Consider the following 22,103-nt stretch of genomic DNA (forward strand, 5'->3'; position numbering starts at 1 on the left):
TCATTGCATTATAAATGTTCCGATTGGGTTTCGAGTAGATTAATCAAAATCAGCAGGAAATGGAATTCAGTTTGCATTTTCGTTGATCTTTCAAAGAGAGAATATCAAATTACTATTATGTATGAGTGATAAATGAGAGAGTAATAAATTCATCAACATTAACGAAATATTTATCAGTCGAAGAGTTTCATTGATGGGCGAATTAATAGTCGCCAAAGAATCGGAGTTTGTAATTTAAATCATTTTGTTAAAAGAGCATTATGGCAAATAAATCTTAAGTTTTAAGCGTATATGACAATGGCATGCATACTGTAATTTTTGATTCGTAGTATTGTTATACTACCTCTAGCTATTTTGTTATCCATGTTTTACATATTACGGCGACAAGCATCGTTTAGTATTACAAGGCGACGAATTGGTAAACAATAATTCCATAACCGGCACGCGCATCTAAGGCGCCAAGAGGGGACGCGCGGACGGAGCGTCTGAGCGGGGCGAGGGTTACAATACGCGCGCTAGCTTATAACTAAAAGTCGTAAGCGACAAAATGGTTTTGTAATTTTATTATTTAGAAATGATAATTTGATAAAAAATCCTTCCACAATTTTAAAGAGTATGTATATACTCAACTACTAAAAAAAAAGAGGCTTAAATCGGTCCCGTTTGCCCATAATATGTGAATCTCTTTTTACAAAGAGGTATGTTTGATATATTTTTCTCTGTTATAAAAGTTACCTAATCATGTTTTGAAGTCTAACAAAATAAGGTTTATATCATGAACTTTCAAGTAACCAAGTTGTATTTTGATCCGTTTTGTACTTACTGAGAAAAATTGAGATCCTTGGCGCCAAAATTTCCAATTCGTCCTCTACAGTTCCAGGAATACAATAAATATGCATTATCAAAATATTTAAGCTGGGTACCTACCTACATATGTTATAATACGTACTCATACAAAGAGCATACATTCTTAGGCAAGGAAAAAATATAAGAAAACAACATTGATGTGATGAACAACTGTAAAAACGTTAAGTTTTATTTTAGGTGCGATATAAAAGAGAATTTGTAAAGCAATTATATTTGCAATAAGATATCAATGTTTGAATTTCGTGTTGAATCTATGTATCAGGATTTTCATGAACCAATCACAGCTTAGCGGCTGATTCAAATGGAAATTGGAATAGTTGTTGAGCATGACCCGGATTAAGTACTTAATATTAATAACTTTGGTTATTTACACATGTGTAGGTACTAAAATTTTATAAAACTGAAGAGTTTGATTGCTTTTGGGCGCTAAAATCAGGAACGGTACGATTTATCGTTAAACAGTACATATTAAATTTTGAAACAGTATATGTACAAAAATACCGAAGAATAGAAACAGACGACGTATTGACATCAGTATTCATGAGACTATTTGTTGGACATAGCTAGACCTTTTCTTAACCTGGTTCAATATTTATAAATCAACAGAGATTTGAAAGTGATATAACATTCCAGGCCAGCTTTAGGTCACGGCTGCTCATCTCAGGGGAGAGCTATCTAGGTGGAACATATTTTAGTCCACAAGTGTATCACAGTCGGCCACTTTCTTGGCATTCCCAGACGCTCAAGACACCAGGTCTTAGGGGACTGCAATACTTGACCGGAGAAAAATCAGGAGCGGGCCAACCACTTGAAGTGCTCTATAATGTACGTGGTCTTGCAATGTTCTGAAAACGGTTACCCATCCATCACCGACCGTGGTTAGAGAAGCTTTATCTCTTTAATCTATCCTTAAATATTGATTGTGTTTATGAATAAAGGTATACAGGCAGTTGAGCCTGATAATGGACGTAAGTTACTCTTTACCCGGGCGCGGGAAGTCTATTTTTTGACCGGACAGGGAAAGTAGTCCCTTCGGGACCTGGGTGGAATTACGGGGAATACTCAGTTGCATAATTATACGTAGGTATATGTTAGTAGTAGTAATGTAAAAAGTCGTGGTGGCCGAGTGGGCAAAGAACCAACCTCTCGAGTATGAGGGCGCGGGTTCGATCCCAGGTCAGGCAAGTACCAATGCAACTTTTCTAAGTTTGTATGTACTGTCTAAGTATATCTTAGACACCAATGACTGTGTTTCGGATGGCACGTTAAACTGTAGGTCCCGGCTGTCATTGAACATCCTTGACAGTCGTTACGGGTAGTCAGAAGCCAGTAAGTCTGACACCAGTCTAACTAAGGGGTATCGGGTTGCCCGGGTAACTGGGTTGAGGAGGTCAGATAGGCAGTCGCTTCTTGTAAAGCACTGGTACTCAGCTGAATCCGGTTAGACTGGAAGCCGACCCCAACATAGTTGGGAAAAGGCTCGGAGGATGATGATGATGTTAATACTAACGTATTCAGCCAATAAATGTGCGCGCAGATTTAATATTTATAAAAAACTCGCTGTATTTTTTTATACAATCAAAGTCTAAAAATAACAGCATTTATATTAAAAACACTGCAATGTTTCATACGAATACCTCGCTGGATTTGCAAAAAGTCACGTACCTAATATTGATGTACACAATGTTGTGGACAATCACTAGTTTTTTAATAAAACCTTAGCTTAGTGCTGACCTGCTCCGAACCCGTAATGAAAATATGTATGTAGCTGGGAAAAATTTAAACTATGTAGTTACTAAATTGCCGTTTTTATTGTAATTGTGATAGTTTTTCATTCATGAAAGAGATTTTTTGTAAAAGGTCAGTTAAAGTTCGATTATACCAAGATCATAACTTTAGGCGGATTAAAAATGTATATGCTGGTGTTGATATTTGCCATGAGAAATAAGTGAACACAGTTTTTTAGTAACAGACTTTGCGAATTGATATAGAATTTTACTGAATCAATAAACAGTAAACCATAATTTTATTAAATCATCAAATTTTAAATCCAACGACAAAAGAGAATTAAATATAATACAACACTTAGAATCCCAAGTTTTAATGTTTAAATGCTAAATTATCTCTCCATGTCTGTCCGTTTCAAATGAAATAGTACAAAGGTTACTTTTTATTTACTCCCTTTTCCCACATCCAGAGGGAACTAATTCCCTCAGGATGTGGATGGAACCACGGGGAGCCACTAGCAGATCTAAGGAACTAGTTGTAGGACCGGACTCTCTAAATCGGATTATCAGGCTTAGTCCGACGTAACAAGTTAGATAGATAGATAGATAGATAGATAGAATATTCTTTATTGTACACTAATAACAAACAAACAGAAGGACATAACAAACAAGTAGTAGACGAGTACAATAGGCGGTCTTATCACTAAATGTGATCTCTTCCAGACAACCTTTGGATGGAGTCGATCTGTAAAGAAATACATTACGGGTAGTATACTTAGCGTACAAAAAATATTATTTTATTATTTATATCAAAGAAATCAAATAAACAATACATACACATATATAAAGAAAGTAATACAAAACAAAAATAGAAATACATAAGAAGGAGAAGCAGCATTACAGAGCTAGGTAATGATTCTTCACCATACTCTTGAAGACAGCAAGAGACTGTGCGCGCCTGATAGTCACCGGCAGTGCATTCCACAGACGAGTTGCCTGAACAACAAACGATTTGTCATAAAAAGACGTGGAATGCACCGGCATCTTCAGTTTTAAGTTCTCTGATGACCTTAGAGACCGTGAGTGGGTGTCACATACGAACTCAAAGCGTTCTTTAAGATAAGAAGGTGTTGTAGGGTGGAAGAGAATACAATAGAGCAAAGAAAGTATATGAGCATTCCGACGAAGTCGTATAGGAAGCCACTTGAGTTTAGTGCGAAATTCTGAAACATGATCATACTTGCGCAAACCAAATATGAATCTTATACAAACATTTTGAAGTCGCTCAAGTTTATCTAGTTGGTCCACTCTGAGGTCAAGATAGCTGGCATCGGCATAGTCAAGGATAGGAAGTAAGAGAGATTGTGCAAGCGCAATTTTCGTGGCAGTGGGTAGAAAGTTCCGCAGCCGTCTCAGTGATCCTGCAGAAGCAAATAACCGCCTACTGGTTTCCTGCATCTGTGAATCCCAAGACATACTGCAGTCCATGTATATCCCCAAGTTCTTAACCTTCTTACTGAAGGGTATTTGGACGCCATCAAAAATGACTTGCGGGAGACAAAACCAGTCAATTCTTGACACCATCCGTGAACTACCGATAACAATGAGCTGGGTTTTTAATGGATTTACGCTTAGTCCATAACTCCTACTCCACTGAGCTATTTCATTAAGATCTTTATTTACTGTCTCAATAGCTTCTGTTAATTGATCTAGTGGAACCTGTGAATAAATCTGAAGATCATCTGCATAAAGGTGATAGGAAGAAAGTAGTTTATAAGAAATTGAATTAATGAATATAGCGAAGAGTAATGGGGACAGCACGCCACCCTGCGGCACACCAGCAGTCGTTTCACACCATGAAGAATATTTATCTTCAATACGAATACGTTGCCGGCGCCCGTACAGGTAACTATGAAACCAATCAATGACCGTTGGAGATATGTTAAGAGAGCGAAGAATGGCAAGCAAAATATCAAAGTCAACGGTATTAAACGCATTGCTGAAATCCAGCAGTGCAAGAACCGTTAACTTTCCACCTTCCATGCCCAGTCTGATGTCATCCGTAATATTTACCAAGGCTGTTACAGTACTATGACCAGGACGGAAACCGGATTGAAAAGGATTGAGAAGTCTATTCTTGGATAGGAATGAGCTTAGCTGGTTATGAATGAGACGTTCTAGGACTTTGGAAAGGAATGGTAATATGGAAATAGGGCGATATTCGGAGAAGGATGTGGGATTACATTTCTTTGGGAGAGGAATAATTTGGGCCTCTTTCCAAGCTTCTGGAAAGACACCGCTGTAAATGGAAAAGTTTAGGATGTGACATATGACAGGGAGGATTTCATCAAGGATTGGGAGGATGGTTAGAATACTGATTAGGCACTTGTTACGCCTCTGTCGGCTGAGCGATCCAGTGTTTATGTACCCAAGTACCAGACTAACCAATGAGGTTAGTTTCGTTAACATGTAGGCGTTTGAAAGGACCGTGTCATCAACTGACGAAGTCACAAAGACTTGAAAAGTCACGGTGAGTACTTACTTAAAGCAATTTTTCTCAAAGAATCTTCAATAATCTTGTCTAGACTTACAAACAAAAGACAGTCTAGCAACCATTCAATATACTAACCACCTCATATCGCTCTTCGCCGAATAACCCTCACAACAAGTTTAACCGTTAACAATTAGAAGGCGATACTAATAGTTTGTCTGCAGTTAAGACACGTTGCGCTAACCACAGTCGATCTCGAAATTGTGACGGAGCGAAGTCGGCTCACAGCTCCACAACTAAAGCTGAACAAACACCCAAACTTCGAAAGCTCCAAATAGGTATTCTACTTCATCCTACTCGTTTGTGAAGCTAGGAGTTGCTGGCGTGAATTTACCCGTTACCATTGTCCCTCTTCTGAATAAACCCCGCACCGTCACGGTGGAGTTATCAAGACGAACTCCTAGCACAATTTCGTTGATAGTTTGCGCCGGGTATGATGCAATAATTGCAATTAGAGCACTTGGTACCGAGCTCTGTAATTGCTAGCGGGATTCTATAACAGCTGAGGTTTGTTAAGGTACGTGTTGCGTTGGATTTAAAAGGATTGTGGATTACTGAGCAAACTCAATACCTATAGGTAATATCTGCGTACAAACGTTGAAAGTTCTTAAAAGAAAGTTTGCTAAAAGTGTAACTCATCTGTAATACATCTTCCATTTGAAATTTTCTAAAGAAATTTAGAAAGCTTATACGTCATATATACGCCAAGAACTATAAAATTACTTACGTGAAATATCTTGATCGAACAGCTAAGCTTGCACTTTGCAACGGATTTTAGCCTTTAAAAGCTTTTGGTTTAGGTGGGAGATTGCCTGAGCTGATAGATTTCTTTGTGAGAATGTGAACGTTGGGGGTGAAACTAAAATGATATAAAGCAAACAATGTCTTTGGGGAGAACATCAATAATTTCATCGGACCTTCGTGGAATACTTGACAGTGCATTCTTAAACTATTTTTGTGCATTGTTGTTTGTTTTCTGGTTTGTTCATTTTGTGGGGAGCGCGGCGCTTCTATTCCCTTTGTGCTGGTCGCTGTTTGATAAGATTGTACTATTGGTTCATATAGACTGGCGTCTCGTTGCACAGATTTTAGTCGGGTTCAGTGGGAAAAGTTTCAATCATTGTGGAATGTTTCTCGCTGCCATGTTTATTTATTTATAGTTAGATATTGGGATTCCCTTCACACGACAGCTTAGTCTAGTTAGTTAGACATTATTTATTAGAAGTGAAGTATACCTACTTATTCAAAGACTAGAATTTAACAATTACTTCGACGAATGAGACACGTTTTAATAATTTCATAGTCACCTAAGCAAAGAAGGTTATATGAAGCTACGTATACAGTAAAACCACTCGTTACTGTGGCTACCTGTAGCGTTTCGGCAGTATCGTGGGACGCTGCGGCTTTTCATTCACTCACACATACAAAGTTCTATTCGCCTCTTCACAGTAGCGGACAGACCCCTATTGCCTTTTTATTTGCCTTATAAAAACAAAGTCATTTGAAAAGCGGGCTTTGAACATTGTAAAAACATTTTCTAAAATAAAAGTTAATGTACTATTCTGTACAATGGATGAGTTTTTCAGTGAATGACAACGGTAATATGAGATAATTAGCTGCTTCCCTTTGTTTTAGTTCTGTGTTCCAAGCCAGGGTAGCAAGCCAGGATATTTCAGTTGAGAACTATTTGCTATTTTAGCTTGAAAAGCTCATTCATTACGGGGAGAACGAAGAGCGCAAAATAAACTTAAATTCGCATTTTGCTTACAGTATTAGTGGTTTCTCATTAAAATAATGTAATTCTCCGAAACTACACCTACCTGTTTATTATGAAGAGGTAATGTTTTTGAGGTTCTTGGAACGGATTTTGTTAATTATTTTATGAATGAAAAGCCACGTTAATTGTTAGTTGAGATATTTCCAAGAAACAGCTACGTACCTCTACCTACAAATTACATTTTCGAGAGAAATATTTCTAAGTTAATTCAATAGTACACACGTAACATGTAATACTATAAAATCTGAACACGAGAATGTAATATTTTTAATGCTCCCTGCAATCATATCTTGCTTCCTTTAAAATATTACGAAGCAGTACATTTTGTACGTTCACTTTGGTCCAAAAGGTTCATGTTACGTGTCTACCGGGAACACATATAAAGGATACAGATTTTCTATAAATATCCGTTAGGTGTATCAATGTATCTTTTTAAGCTTTCTTAAAGTTTATAAAATGTTTATTTTTAGGAAGAAGTACTTAGTGTATTGTGCGTAGAATATAAGGGCAGTGCCCACCACCGGACAAGTCTGCTGCAATTGACACTGATCTGTATATCAATTCAGGGTAACATATTAGCTTATTAAAGCTTAATACTCATAGTGTTATAGGTTATAACGTCCTACAACAAATTGTGTAAAAAATATTCTTAAAAACGTTTCAAACGTCAGCTTAACTTTCTTGTAACAACATCATGTTTTAAATCCTCATGAGTTACTTACTCTTAATATTTAGGTCATGTAAATACTTTGCAAATTATCATTATTTCACATTAAACATGTTACCTATTCGTCTCACATTTCGTGAATAAGAAAACCACGTCTCTGTGTATGAAAGTTCACTGAGATTGTAGATACATGTCACCCGACCAACACGAGTTGGAACTGGCAAGTTACTTTGGTTGATTCAACCTTACATCCTTACTAATGTTGTGAATAAAAAGTAATTTTGGATGTGATAACTTTTAAACAAAAGAGATTTTTTTAAATAGTTTATACAAGTTTTGTACTAAAGGCGGTTAACGTTACTTCTATACAATTATTTTAGTTATCTTTTTATTCGTCGTCTTTAAATATTCGTATTTAGGCACGCCGCCCTGTCGTTGGTCGTCAGAGCAGATTAGATGAAATATGCGAATTTACGTGATAATCCGCTACAAAATGCAATTTAAACTACAAGAAACCATACAAATAAAAAAGGTGTTTTGTTTATACACCGTTAAAATGAATTGATACGAAGCAAGAGCAAGTTTTCTCATAATTAAAAATACCTCCCGTCTTTTAATTCAGTGAAAATAAAGTACATTTTGGTCGTCGCACCTTGATTTCTCTATCGAGGTGGAAGAGTTCTCCAGTCTCTGCATTCACTTAATTATTTCGACGACGCAAAGGGAAGGCAAAAATAAATAAAATTTCATTAGCAGTGAGCGGACTCAATGCTGTTAATTAAGTGTGGATAAAGATAATTACAGGTTCTTAGGCAGCATTTTGTCGGGAACGAGAGACGGCGTCAATGAAAATGTCAGTACCTAGCTGTACTTAAGGCTGCTTTTAAATAAAGGACCTACGCATTCACATTCTCTTTGTTACAAATCCCGTATGTAACAGAGAGATAAATGTACGGTTAAGCGAATTGATACAGATAAAAATAACGCTGTATACGTGAGAGTTTATAACTTACTGACTTGGAACAATGTGCCGCGTCTCCCTACAACGGCTAGACGAATTATTGCACGTGTTAATAAAAGCATAATTTATTCACGTTTGACACGTAATTGCCGGTATCCAGCGGCGTGTTGACGGTGTTCGCGACAGCGTTCAATGAAAATTCGATGAACACAAATTCTGCGTCACATTGAGCGACAAAATGTAAATATGACAGTCGGGGATTCGGTTCACTGGAGCCTATGTTTGCAGGCTCTTTTCATTGTTTACTGTTTAGGTATTGGACTACTGTTTATCCTTTGGAAATACTTAATTTTACGAAAATGCTGCAATCGAGAACCCAGTTGTATTTGTGAAACAATTAAAACAAAACACGCCTGCATGAAAAATATCAAAATAGATTGAACAATCGACGATATGAGGCAATATCCGTTAATATAAAAGTGTTGCAAATAAATATATACAAAATATGCGCGAAAAATACAACCCTTTTTACACAACATTTATTATCGAAAATGATTGAAAATATACCCATCAATTGCTGAAACCAAAATTAGGTGTGTGGCTTGCTTAAATATACATATAGCATTCCGCGGTTTACCGCACGTTAAAACACGCAGGTATGAATGGACCAATTTAGTAATCTCGTGTAACCGAACAATTTGTTTTAAACAGTTCAAATAAAAGTTCAGAATCCGCTAAAACGGAGCGCAATGGAGAAGTTAAAACCATCAATAGAATTTCCTTATTGAAAAATCTCTTCTCAGGCTACTCAGTAGTATCAACGGAGGACGGTAATAAAGAGAGTATCCCTAAGCTGAGATATTTTAGTGTTTAAAAATGTATCCTCTCCGCTGTCGTAGACTCTGGGACTCTTAATACCTAGCGTTCGATTTTTTTTCGCCATTCACATTCTAGTCACGGTGGAATTAACACTGGTATAAAACCATTGATGTCATGGCGAGACCCATTGTTTATTCACTCTGTTATAGACGGTCCGAAAGATAATAGATGTCAAACGCACAGCTCGTGTTCGCAAATAAGTCACTACTTCATAACTGTACGAACTGCTTCGCTAACCAGACATGAATTTCATTACGTTACTAACTAGGTTAAGCAAACACGAGTCTGACTGCAAATGTATAAAACCATCCTGATATGTGCACATAGAGTCAACAGTCAGATTAGCTATATGATTTTGAAATATCTCTAATAAAATTCAGTGAATATTCACGCCAATTCAAGCGTAGTGAGAGCAAACAGAATTCAATCACTATATTTAAACTCCCCGTGCACAGTATACAGTTTAACCGGGTAGTTTTTGAAGCAAATATTCCCATATTTTCTGGAAAATGGTCACCTTTATTCGTTTAACAGAGTGTGGAAAACGTTAGAACTGGCGACACGGTTATTGGTAAAAAATACTGGCAGTTTTTAACCTGCGCAGCTAGGTTTTTATACCATTTATTTTTTATGGAGGCTGTGCCTAGTACAAATGCGTATCAGATAATATAACTAAGGTAGTATTCAATTTCATCGTTAGCTCTACTCTCGCAAAAATTAATACAGGAAAGTTACCAGTTTCAAAGTTAGACATGCTGCGGGCATTTTGCGTTTTTTTGTTGTAACAAGGAGTAAAGTTGTTATAAGAAAATTTCATTAACTTGCATGAAAGCTGGTTGTCTTTTTTTTGCAAAAGCTATTTATTATAAGTAGTCGTCTTTCATCATCAGCCTTTTTGTTGTTCCACTGCAATGCATAGGTCCCTTCTTGTACAGAAGGCATCTTGAAGGCATTTGGCCATTTCAGACTTTAAGTAATGTTTTCGTCGCCTCAAATATTTAAAAGTGGAGCTCTAACTATGAGCCCATAATTCGACGTCAAATGAATGAAAATCCTATACGCAGCTCAACATTTTGCAAATATGTTTTGGGAAAGCTTGCTATGGACTCAGCAGGGAAAAATCGATTCTAGTTGCCCATTCGAAAAGTAGCTTTCTATGGAGAAGAACTGATATATACATCATATCGGAATACACCGTTTGAAGTTTTTTTACTGAACCTCAGACGTACCAACAAAAATGCGGGCATACAGAGAACAGCAACCGAATACGTGTTACTTTACCAAAACTGGGAGTATTCACAGACGGACGTACAAATCGCAATTATATCCAAGGCATGGCGTAGTCAATATTTGCAATTTGAGAAGCAAGGTGGGCTCCCACAACCGAGCAAACATTTCGTTGATTCTGCTGTTTGTTTTAAATGCGGGTACGGGGAACAGGACCGATTGGATCCACGTCACAGAGAGATACTAGGGGTCCAAAATATAAAAGAAACCCTGTGCCGAAGTGGTAACCAATATTCCTTTGAGCGCCTAGTTTGGCGTATGGCATATAGCCACACACATCAAACTGACACATATTTATTTTAAAAAATATGTTAAAATTTTTGCGTTGAGTTAGTGAATCTATTTCGTTGTTTAACCATAATGATTGAGAACAATAATGTGGACGGTATAATATGATGGCTTGTATTATTCATTTATATGTAATATCCAGCCGAATTTCAATGCGTACAGCCTTTATAGAAGATCCAAATAAATAAACGATGAAACTTGAATTGACATTTAACCCATCTATTGTATCCATTTACCACAACAAATGTACGTTTGATCTTCAATGAAATAGCTTTGCAGCATCGGTTCAGTATTTAGTCAGAATATTCAGATTGATCAACCTGACATAAACGTGAAATGGAAATGTTGTGTTCTGTTGTGTCGCATGAAATGGTTTGGCAGTTTATAGAATTGGTCTGTTTGAATGGCAACCGATAACTTTTGATAACTGGGCTATTGATAACTGGCCTTTCGGTTCCACACACGACCTTATTTCCCTATACTCACAACAACAATAAGTTCATTTGGGTTATCTGTTTACCATTACATAGGTATTTTAATTGGATCAGTGGTATCGGCGCGAAAGACTTACTTTCCCATTTATAACTTCAGCAAGTGTTTGAAATCATACCAATTTAATCGGTTGCGGTTTGATTTGCAGTAATTTGTAGCTACAACATAATTTAGGCCCATATCCTATTATTGTTAAATAATTTTAACTACTTTAGTATTTTTTTTTAACTTTTGAAGGTAAAAGTAGTTCACAATTATAGCACCTATGACTTATAATTAAGTAAGTGTTAATGGTACCATCATATTTGTTTGTACAGTTCGCCTACATCCGATTTTATTTCTCCAATACACTACAAAATATCTTTATTTTCTTTGCAACAATTTAAGAGGCTCAGTGGTTGTACTTACACAACAAAATTCCACTGAACTCTTGAGAGAGAACATTGGAGGCGACATCAAAACTTTTGCAAAGCAAAGCTTCTTATTTCTATGTAAGTTAAATAAAAATTGCTTCAATAAATAACCGATAACGAGTGCAAGAGTGTTGACATGATTGGAGAGCAAACAACACGAGAGGTATGTCGCAGTCAACTGGGGGAAATAACCGTTCTATCAAACTACCAACCCTTTGAATGCACTTCGCCAATCAATCACACGTCTAGCTTTTTAATTGAGGCGCACAACCGTTGAACACTATAGCTGTTTCGAAAGTCGAGTTTGTTTTCGAAATATGTAGTGTTAACAAGTCGGAAAAAAGTAGTAAATATACCTAAATACAGCACACTAGTAATTGGAGAAACATAAACTATGAATCTCTTGGTTTGTTTACTGAGCAAATTAATTCGATATTAACACTTTGTGTCCAAATTCTATCACTACTAAGCAACAAAAACAGACTAGATAAATTACTGAAATACTCAATTAAGGACGTTGTTAAATCAAACTGGAAAGTCTAGCTGTTTGATGGAACGACTATTTTAACAACTTAGCTCCGACATACTTATGGGTACAAGTTCAGAACACTTCTTCCGCAAAGTATTGAATCTTTCTTTTCAATAAAACACACGTCGTTCGTACGCGTTGAGGTTTGAGAGTAAGCTATCTTAACTACGCCTTGAGTATGTTCGGGTCGCGAAAGCATTTCAAAGAAATACAATGTTTTTGTTTCTATTTGCCGTCTTTCAGGAAGTTGCAGTCGGTAAACATATGATATTAGCAATATTGGTTTTTAGTTAGAAGATTCCTCTTGCTTGTTTTTGGAGAAAACAGTCTTTGTTCAAAATTGTAACAATGAAAAGTATTTCTGTGATACGATTTCTGTCAATTGTTTGGTCAGAACAATAATATAATAACTATTTATTTGGACACAAAGAAAAGAAACTTACTGTGATAAACACAGTGAATAAAATGTTGTACATTAATGGCAAATCAGAAGGCTTTGTTTTAGGAGACACGTGTTACTTTATCTTGAATTGTCATAATTAAATATTTTGTACAATGACATCTCTGTAATAAGACGCCAAGGCGTCTAATAGTCTAGAGAAGTTCAATCAAACATAATTTATTTGTACAACAAAAACCTTCTTGATCACATAATACTGCAGTTATGTATAAGACATTTCTAAAAAGTCACGTTTTAACTCATTATGTGCGAAATACCTTCCTCTAATACTAGCTAGAGCCAACCTTTAATGCATGTTTCACATATCAGGTACGACGACAGTAACATTTCCGAACGTTAATGCAGTGTATTGTGCTCGCAGTTTCGGCTTCATGCCTAATTTGAATACGTCAATCCAACAGTTGACGGGCAATGCGAATCATGATTGTAGCAATACCAATGTTTGCAGTGCGCCGAGCCGACATACGTCACATAGGTAAATAGCCTTTACGGGGACAAAGCTGAAGGTACGCTATTGAATAACCTATCTAGTAAACTAGGATAGTAATATATATCTAGTTTATGACGTCGATATTGGAGAATAACCAGTTTCTATAGGTCTTTGGTTTTGGTATTATTTGTACTGATTAGAAAAATTGTTTCACTGTTGGAAAGTTACACTATTTACGAGTGACATAGGGTTATATTTTATCCGGGTATGAGCAGAAGCTCCCCTAGGACATGGGCTGAACGTCGTGAAAACAGCAAGTCTTGTATAAAATTAATGTCTTTTAAAACGTCTTGTTCATTCCATAGTGTTTACTTGGTCTGCGGTTAGCATAAAGATGAAGTATTTAATACAAAATAAATAAATGGATGTTTAAATTTAACATGTTTGTCCATGTCCTGCCATGTTTGATTCAATCTACAAATCAATGAATCCATCAGGTCATTAGGGCCAAAATGCGAAATCTCACTTCAGATTATAGCCAATAATTAGCCATAGCACTTATGTAGAACGCATCGGAATCATCGGATCTATTCAGTGTATCATAGAGTTACTTTCTCATTTGTAACGAGGATTTTGTCGAAACGTGTTTTGCGTATTAACTTGATCCATTTGGATTTGCTACCACAAATGAGCCAGTCGTAATTCGAAAGCATTATCATAATTTCAGTGCTCATCTAGTGAGGCAGATGAGTGAATGGCACCACAATTCAGTTAGAGATATACATAACCTGAACTAATATTGTAATGTAGCAATTAGTGTAAAATGTCCTCTAAGCACTAGGGATTTGATCAGTATTTGTATTTCTCAGCCTGAAAGTAATACTTAAAAACGGTTTTAGTACCATATCTATCTTCTTGTAATTTTATAACTCAAGAACGGGCTCACCTATGCAAACCAAATGTTACGGCATTGTTCGCACTATTTACTGGACGGTTTAAGTGAAATTTGCATATAATCGGTCGAGCGGTTCTTCATGTATTTACGTAGCGAAGCACATAACGGATATCTTTTTATTAAATAAAGTACATAGTAAAATAGTTCTACAATAATGAAACCCAGCATTTTTTTAAAGCAAACAATAAGTAACTTCTTTTTGTTTTATTTTCTGTGAAATAAAATGTACTTTATGGACCTCGGTTTCTGAAGAAAAACTTTCTTGGTGAACTTCTCAATGTTGCAAAATAAACCTTCTTAGTTCGATACAAACTCATGCATACAAGTGTTTGCAGTTTGTTATTTTATAAGTTCTACACGTATGTATAACATTTTGCAGCTATTGAATAATTTTATGCCCTATACAAACAACATTCTGTTTAGACATTAATTTATACATTATTTTTTAGCTACTTAGGTACATTATGTACATTATAGTTTTCGTTGTAGAATTTGCTCTTTATTTTTTTTTTGAAGGAAGCATTTACACACGACAATGAGTCGTGTGTAAATTTAGTACATGCTCGGTTTTAGCACGCGTGGCTAAATCAACAGGAAAATGCACTATTGTGAAAGCGCTGTTAATGGTACGCGCCTGGATTGCTGCTCATCTTAGTAGGACACAATGAGTGTTCAGAACAAGTATACTTAGTGCGTAGTACATCACGTATGATGCATGTTTTAGAGCGTTTTTTTGCGTTAAAATTTAGAATTTCTTTTAACTTTATTTCTGGTTTGTCACATGGCTTCTTTTTGCGAATATTTGTTTAGGACTGCAGCGTCAACGATTTGTGTTGAGAGCCTGTTGCTTGAAAGAGGCCGGATGATACCAAATGTTTGCTGTTCAATATGTTTGACAACACAAACACTTTGTGCCTTTGTAATCAAAGACGAAGTTTTCGTTGCTCCTTTGTAATGAAGCAATTATGTTACAACAAGCAAGTCCTTAATAGACATAGTTTAATTATTATTTTTTTCATCGCCACCCATCTATTGACAAAGGTAATTCATAATTGTAATAGGTCACGTGATCGGGTTAGAATGAATACTTGGATTTAACTCTCGGCTAGACTCGTTCGATTCAGAATTCTCGGTACTCTAGATTTATGACGGGTTTGTGTTAAAAGGTTTGCTCCCACATTTGCACGGCACTTAAACAACTATCCAAATGTGGGTGAACTAATACTTCTATTTGCGAAATTCTCGACGAGAAAAGATAATCAATGTATTTTTACGTGTAAAATTATTGAAATAACTGTTAGCTTGCATTTACATAATTAAATACGTGCATTAAATTAATTAATAGTCATGCTAACAACGCCGCACGAACTGGTAAGCTCATTAAAAGATTATTGGTTTTGCGTATGACGTGTCGTATGTATCGTACAATCTAGGAAATTAGATTTATCGCAAATTGCTTAATAAAGCTTATTACATAACATCCTACACAACAAAGATAAATGCTTCACGGATATTGCAAGCAAGTTTTGAAAATATTTACTCATTACGATTAAATATTCTAGTAAAAATATAATTTCTTAGAAGTGGCGGTGTTCACAGGCTGGGACTAGTTGCGCGGAAAACTCACTGAAGTTCTTCAAGTTACGATCATAGGAAAATGTTTATCTTATTTTCCATACAAGTTTTACATAGAATTCGTGTTTGTATGAAAACTTAGTGGAATACAATTTTGTTTGGGTTTTTCTCAGATTCATGTTGCATTGAACAATTGTGTTATTATTTCTTTTAGCGTTTTGTTTTGAAGAAGGTTCCGTTATTAAGGTTTATCTGGTAAAAAGGCTACACTATAAAAAACCTGGAAGAATATTAAGTTTGCTGGAAAATTATATATTGAAATTCTTTAAAATTCTGCGTAAGACATTGTCTGTAAAACGAGTAATTTATATTAAATTACTTTATATTAAAATAACTGCATAGTCTCAGAATTAGAGAAAGTCATTTCATATTATAAAATAGCTGCATAGTCTGACAATATGCCTTTTACGCTTTCGCATACCGAGTTGAATTCAAAGAATGTGAAAAAAAAATCTTTGTACACGGAAAACGCTCGAGTGCCTAAGCTAGTTTGAGGGGGCGTTGTTTTCCAAAAATGTGGTACTAATGAATGAAAAGCGAGAAAATGGGCGCCCATACTTCGGCGTGTCGCGCTGCGTTTGTAACAAACCTCGTGTTGATTGGGGAGCCTGTTGCTCAGAATAAATAACACATTTGTTGAACACCACAATGTAGGTACTTCACAGTACACACACATACACACACGGCTAACTACAACAAAACATGAGCCGGCAAAAGTTTCCCCGTCGCTGTAAAACGACTATTGTGTTTTGTTCGCTATACAAATAAATCGAGGAAAAATTGGATCTTTTGTTCAAAGATTACGGGTAGTTTCCAGAAAATGTTTTGCAGTTTGATTATTGAGAAATATTGAGCATTTTCTTATAACCAATATTACTTTACATTTTAAAAATGCAGTTTTCTTAAAACTCTCAGCTATTGAACTATGAGGCAATTGTACTCGTAATAGAATATTTACTTTAAGGCATATTAAAATATTGTTTAACTTCGATGGCTTCTTCAGTTTAAAAATTGTAAGTAATTAATGACAAAAGTATAGATTACAAACAACTATTTATACCAAAATTCAGTAAGTTATACTTAGTTGCAGAGCACAATGACCTTTACTCTCCCTCTATGAAGCCACTTCAATGCAGCTTGAACCGAAACTATTAACTATCTATTATACATAAACTATCTATTGTAGAAAACACTCAGGTGTTCTCAAGGCCAGAACAGAAGGTCGGCTGAAACCTCAGAAACTTTGTACACTGCAATTCAAACTGGATTACACTGGGTATAATAGATTGGCTGGATCAATTAGCAATTTGTTTGTAACCTCTTAAGGGTTTTCGTTTTGAACCTTTCCATTACGTTAGAGTACCTGCAATCCTCCATGCTTGGAAAATATATGTTTTTAAAGAAAATCGGGCATTGAAAAAAGTTTTTAGTCGGTGTGAGACCGGCCAACTGCATCGTTGTTATGCGAGTGCTACTACTCATTTCCATTCCGATTAATAAGCCCGAAAACAGTCGGTCGATCGTAAAAGTTTGGCCTACTAACAAGTTTGTATTTTATAAAAAAAAATCGCTTGTTCGTACAGTTGATTGCTCATGAATGCATTAAACACCTGTAGCCTATACTGTGAAAGCGAAACATAAACGTTTTTCATTCATATAATATTCTTGAATGTGTCTATTTACTATTCGAATTTCTGGCATTTATATAAGTAGTTATACATGTACGTTGGTCAATTATAGATGAGGTTTATCAGTAACATACTAATTGCTAGTATAATGATGTTCAAGTGGCGTAAGTGTCTACTGATTCCGTGTACTAATTAATGTAGGCGTTACTGTAACAACTGATACGGAAACCGATATTGCTAACTGTGATATAATTATCATAATCAAGTAGCTGGATATAATGTATCTAGGCATGTACTATGTGCTCTAGGAAAAATTCTATGGATGTGGTCGATTGCGTGGTAGGATAATCCAATTGAGTGTTGTGCCCGCTATTTGGGAAGGATTGAATCTGAAATTCTTTTATTACTTTAAATACGATATTATTATGTACCTAACAAAATTATAACAATACATATGACCAATGACTCTAAGGTGATCTTCACACTGCCCCGCATCACGCTGCATCTTGCGTGTCGACGCACCTACGCGCGTTCCTGCGGGAGTGCAGATCTGCATCATCGTGCGGGTTTTTCACGCACTCACGCGCGTAGGTGCGTTTTGTAAATTCACGCACAGCGAGTTCCATTTTCAAATATACACGTCACGCCCATTCAAAATCACGCGCGGCATTGCGGGATTCAGTGTGCCATACCTTGCGTCTCGCCCCGCACCTACGCGCGGGGGTGCGTGTTTCTCCGCATGTATGTGCGTGATCCGCATGAACGCGCGTGGATGCATTTTCAGTGTGTTGGACTATGCGTGTTTTCCATACAAACGGAGATATTTCCATACAACGGAAAAAAACGCATCCACGCACTACGCTGCATCATGCGGGGCAGTGTGATAATCGCCTAAGCTGGAAAAGACTTCTCGTGAAAAAAGGTACGAACTTTGTACAATGTTCTTTTGTTAATTATGAATACTTATTTGAAGAAATACACGACTACTTTGTTTGTAAGTACTTAATATAATTTTCAGCTGTAAGTCCTAAAGAAAAGTTTGTGCTGCACCAACAAGTCTGAGGAGGCGTTAAAGACGCAGCTTAAGCTGAGCGGCGGAGGCTGTGAAACATTTCAGTGAAAGTTTTTGTTTTGTTTGGGGCGTGTCAGTTCATTAAATGTAGTGTAAAGTCGCGTAGATATTTGTGCATGTTCGTGTAATAACCTGGTCACGTACAGCGCGCGCACTCGCGGAGGCGGGGCCGGCCGGTGGGCGGCACAGCGCGGGAAATATTTTACACTTGTCTATCAATCGGAGTGCACGTGCAACCTCCTGCGTGCACTCACTTTAACTTTCGTCTGTTATCTGTCGAACTTGTTTTGTCCATGCTAAGTCGATCAATTTAGTGACATGGCTCGTTACTACTTAAGTTAATATCGTTTTGTTTATTACTAACTTGTTCTTGTAGTGGTAGTACAAACGTTAACCGTAGGGATACCGGGTTCAATTCCTGGGACTAGTGAAGTGATTAGCGAGTAGTTTGTACTTTATGACTTGTGAATGGTGATCACCTAATTAATATTTTTAGGTGGAATTATACGAAGTTTTTTGAAAAATTATTTGAATTGTCTTTGTTAATAAATTAAAGTTTAACTTACAAACCCACTTAGATATATGATAACTAATGAATCTAGATAGTGTTCCCGTAGAGTGTGGAGTAGCAGATTGGAATTGCAACGTTGTTTTCGTCCACAGAGGGGCGCAGCGGCGAGTACGCGGAGCTGGGCGTGCCGCTGTCGCAGCGCTCGGCGGCGGACACGGAGGCGGCGCACGAGCTGCTGTCGCTGGCGCAGTCGCTGCCGCCGCTGCCACCCGCCGCGCACCTCGTCACCGTGCTCGCGCCCGAGCCCGCGCCGCTGCTGCCCGTCTACACCTACACGCTGCAGCCCACCAACATCTATATCCTGGCCGAGGAGCCGCCCGACCCCGTCTACCACGCCGTGCAGACCGTCACGCCGCTGCAACCCGTCGAGTTTGTTGACTCGCAGATCAGCTATGTCGAGTACCAGCCCGTGCCACCGCCGCCGCCGCCACCACCGCCGCAACACGCTGACTACCGAATGGAATACAAAGAGGCTACCCCCGAACCTGAGCCCGAGCCTCCAGCACCCCCATCTCCCGAAAGCGAACCGGTGCCTACCACCAAGGAAAAACCCGCCAAATACGATTGTAATGAGTGTGGCAAGCGGTACGCGACGTCGTCGAATCTGTCGCGACACAAGCAGACGCACCGCAGCCTGGACTCGGTGGCGGCCAAGCGCTGCGGCGAGTGCGGCAAGGCGTACGTGTCCATGCCGGCGCTGGCCATGCACGTGCTGACGCACCGCATGGGGCACGTGTGCGGCGTGTGCGGCAAGCAGTTCTCGCGGCCGTGGCTGCTGCGCGGGCACCTGCGCTCGCACACGGGCGAGAAGCCGTACAACTGCGCGTCGTGCGGCAAGGCGTTCGCCGACCGCTCCAACCTGCGCGCGCACCTGCAGACGCACTCGGCCGACAAGAAGCACGAGTGCGCGCGCTGCGGCAAGTCCTTCGCGCTCAAGAGCTACCTCAACAAGCACCAGGAGGCGGCGTGCGTGCGTGACGACGACGACGAGGACGAGTGACGTGCGGCCGCGCGCATACTACAAACGATGCAACGAACTATTTCTCTATGAACTTCTTTACACCTTTGTATTACTGAAAGGAACATATTTTATAGGGTAGATGCTCGTAGTTTCGACGGCGTCGAATGAATAATAAGCAATAATAATGTACCTAATCTCGTTATGGCTCTTTCCATAAGTCTAAAAGATAAATATTAATGCAAAATTAAATTTAAATAAATCGTATTTTTTCAATTATTAGTCCGAAAATGACGGAAGTAATCGTGTCAATTTATGGCAAGAGCCTGCAATGTTACAGCAGTAGGATAATGTTTACATAGTAACGTTAAGTAAGTTAGCGTCGCGGGTGTGGTGTGCGACATTAGATGTAGTTACGGTGATACGTAGAGACTTAATGAAACCGTCGAGCTGTGGTACAAAGAGAGCAATAAAGTAACGAGTGTAGAGTGGCAGTTAGGCGCACGACTAGCGTGCCACGGTTAGCGTAGCTTAGCGCGCCCCGGGAGGACCAAACTGTTGCTCGGGCCGCCGCCGCCTCCGACTCCGCACACACCCCAACACTCACGCACACAGGCACACTCACGTACTCACGTACACGCGTCACCCCACTTGCACTGGATGCTAACAAATGTCACATGGAAACATGCACTCAATGCTAGTCATTCGAAATGACGCCGTCGATATCCGCAACAATTCGTAAGTGTTCATTCATTTCATATTCAAGGTGTAATATGCTATTGATGTTGGTGTCAGTCTATTCAAATTGTCAATCTGGAAACTGTATATAAGAAAAATTGTCTATTTAAATCGATGTTGTACTTCAAAGAAGATGTTGTTAAAATAAAGATATATAACATGTGAAATTGTATATATCGTTCAAAATAAATGTTTACCAGGTAAAAGTTTTCATCTGTCATTTGTTGGCATTAAATGCGAAGTAATAATCGCTGAGTATACCCAGTACCCCGAACTACGTAAATACAAATTGCTAGAATTTATTCCTGACCAAGTGATATATCGAATACGTAATTATGTTACGTGGTATGTAAAAAGCTTTCATGCATCATGCTCACATTATCCTTACAAGTAAAAACACAATTTTAACGATCATTGAGCAGACAGATGTTCAGTAGTTGCACAACATTTACCTTCTTAACAGTTATCTGCATTGTACGCATATACCTTCACTTGCACTACAGATACAACGAATATAGCAACCGAGTTGGATTAGCCGTTACAGAAATCGTGGAAAAATAAGAGATTTGAAACATTTGTTTCCCTTGACAATGAACTTCAGACATGATGTACTCGTATATCCAGCCTTCAACGGTGTTACCGAGCGAGTATGCATTGTTACGTACATTTAATATTAGGGATCGAACTAGCTTGTACATACGGTAGGGTGACCATACACGTTCAAAGCGAAACGGCCGCTTTTACCCAAATATTTTGTAGTTCACACTCAATAATATTTTGCACGTCACATATTAAAAGCAATATGACTGCAAAATATAGCTTTTCAATGGCGCATTTTCAGATTCTCAGCTTTATTACGAAATGCTTCGAATTTCGCAGGATCGTGTATTATGCTCACTTATTCGTAATGATGAGTTTCGTAATAATTTCTCTGAAACATACATTGATTGAGTTGAAACTATTTTCGGGAAAAGCGGATGAACATACCGATTATACCGAAATTATATGAAATTGCATTGTTGTTTGCGAACCATTTACATTGAAACTGTAGGTAAGTTCACTTCACCTCTTTCAACTTTATTCGTTAAATTAAGATACCTTTTTGTTCGTGGTACAGGTTGTTAGATTACCGACGGTATAGAATAGATGGTAAAATCAACGGCACGGGTTGAACAAAAAACTAGTGAACAATGCTTTAGGCTACAGAAGAAAATGTCG

General features: G+C 37.9%; 1 protein-coding gene across 1 annotated transcript in view; it reads left to right on the forward strand.

The window, feature by feature from the left end:
- LOC124644756 (protein snail homolog Sna-like) overlaps nucleotides 1-20,350 on the forward strand; it is a 67,128-nt gene extending 46,778 nt beyond the window's left edge. The window contains exon 3 of the mRNA XM_047184277.1: nucleotides 19,282-20,350. Within this exon, the coding sequence (XP_047040233.1) occupies nucleotides 19,282-20,189 (908 nt within the window). The 3' untranslated portion in view covers nucleotides 20,190-20,350. The remainder of the gene's footprint in view (nucleotides 1-19,281) is intronic.
- The last annotated feature ends 1,753 nt before the right edge of the window (nucleotides 20,351-22,103 follow it).

This window comes from Helicoverpa zea, chromosome 31 (assembly GCF_022581195.2).
Source record: "Helicoverpa zea isolate HzStark_Cry1AcR chromosome 31, ilHelZeax1.1, whole genome shotgun sequence".
NCBI lineage: Eukaryota > Metazoa > Arthropoda > Insecta > Lepidoptera > Noctuidae > Helicoverpa > Helicoverpa zea.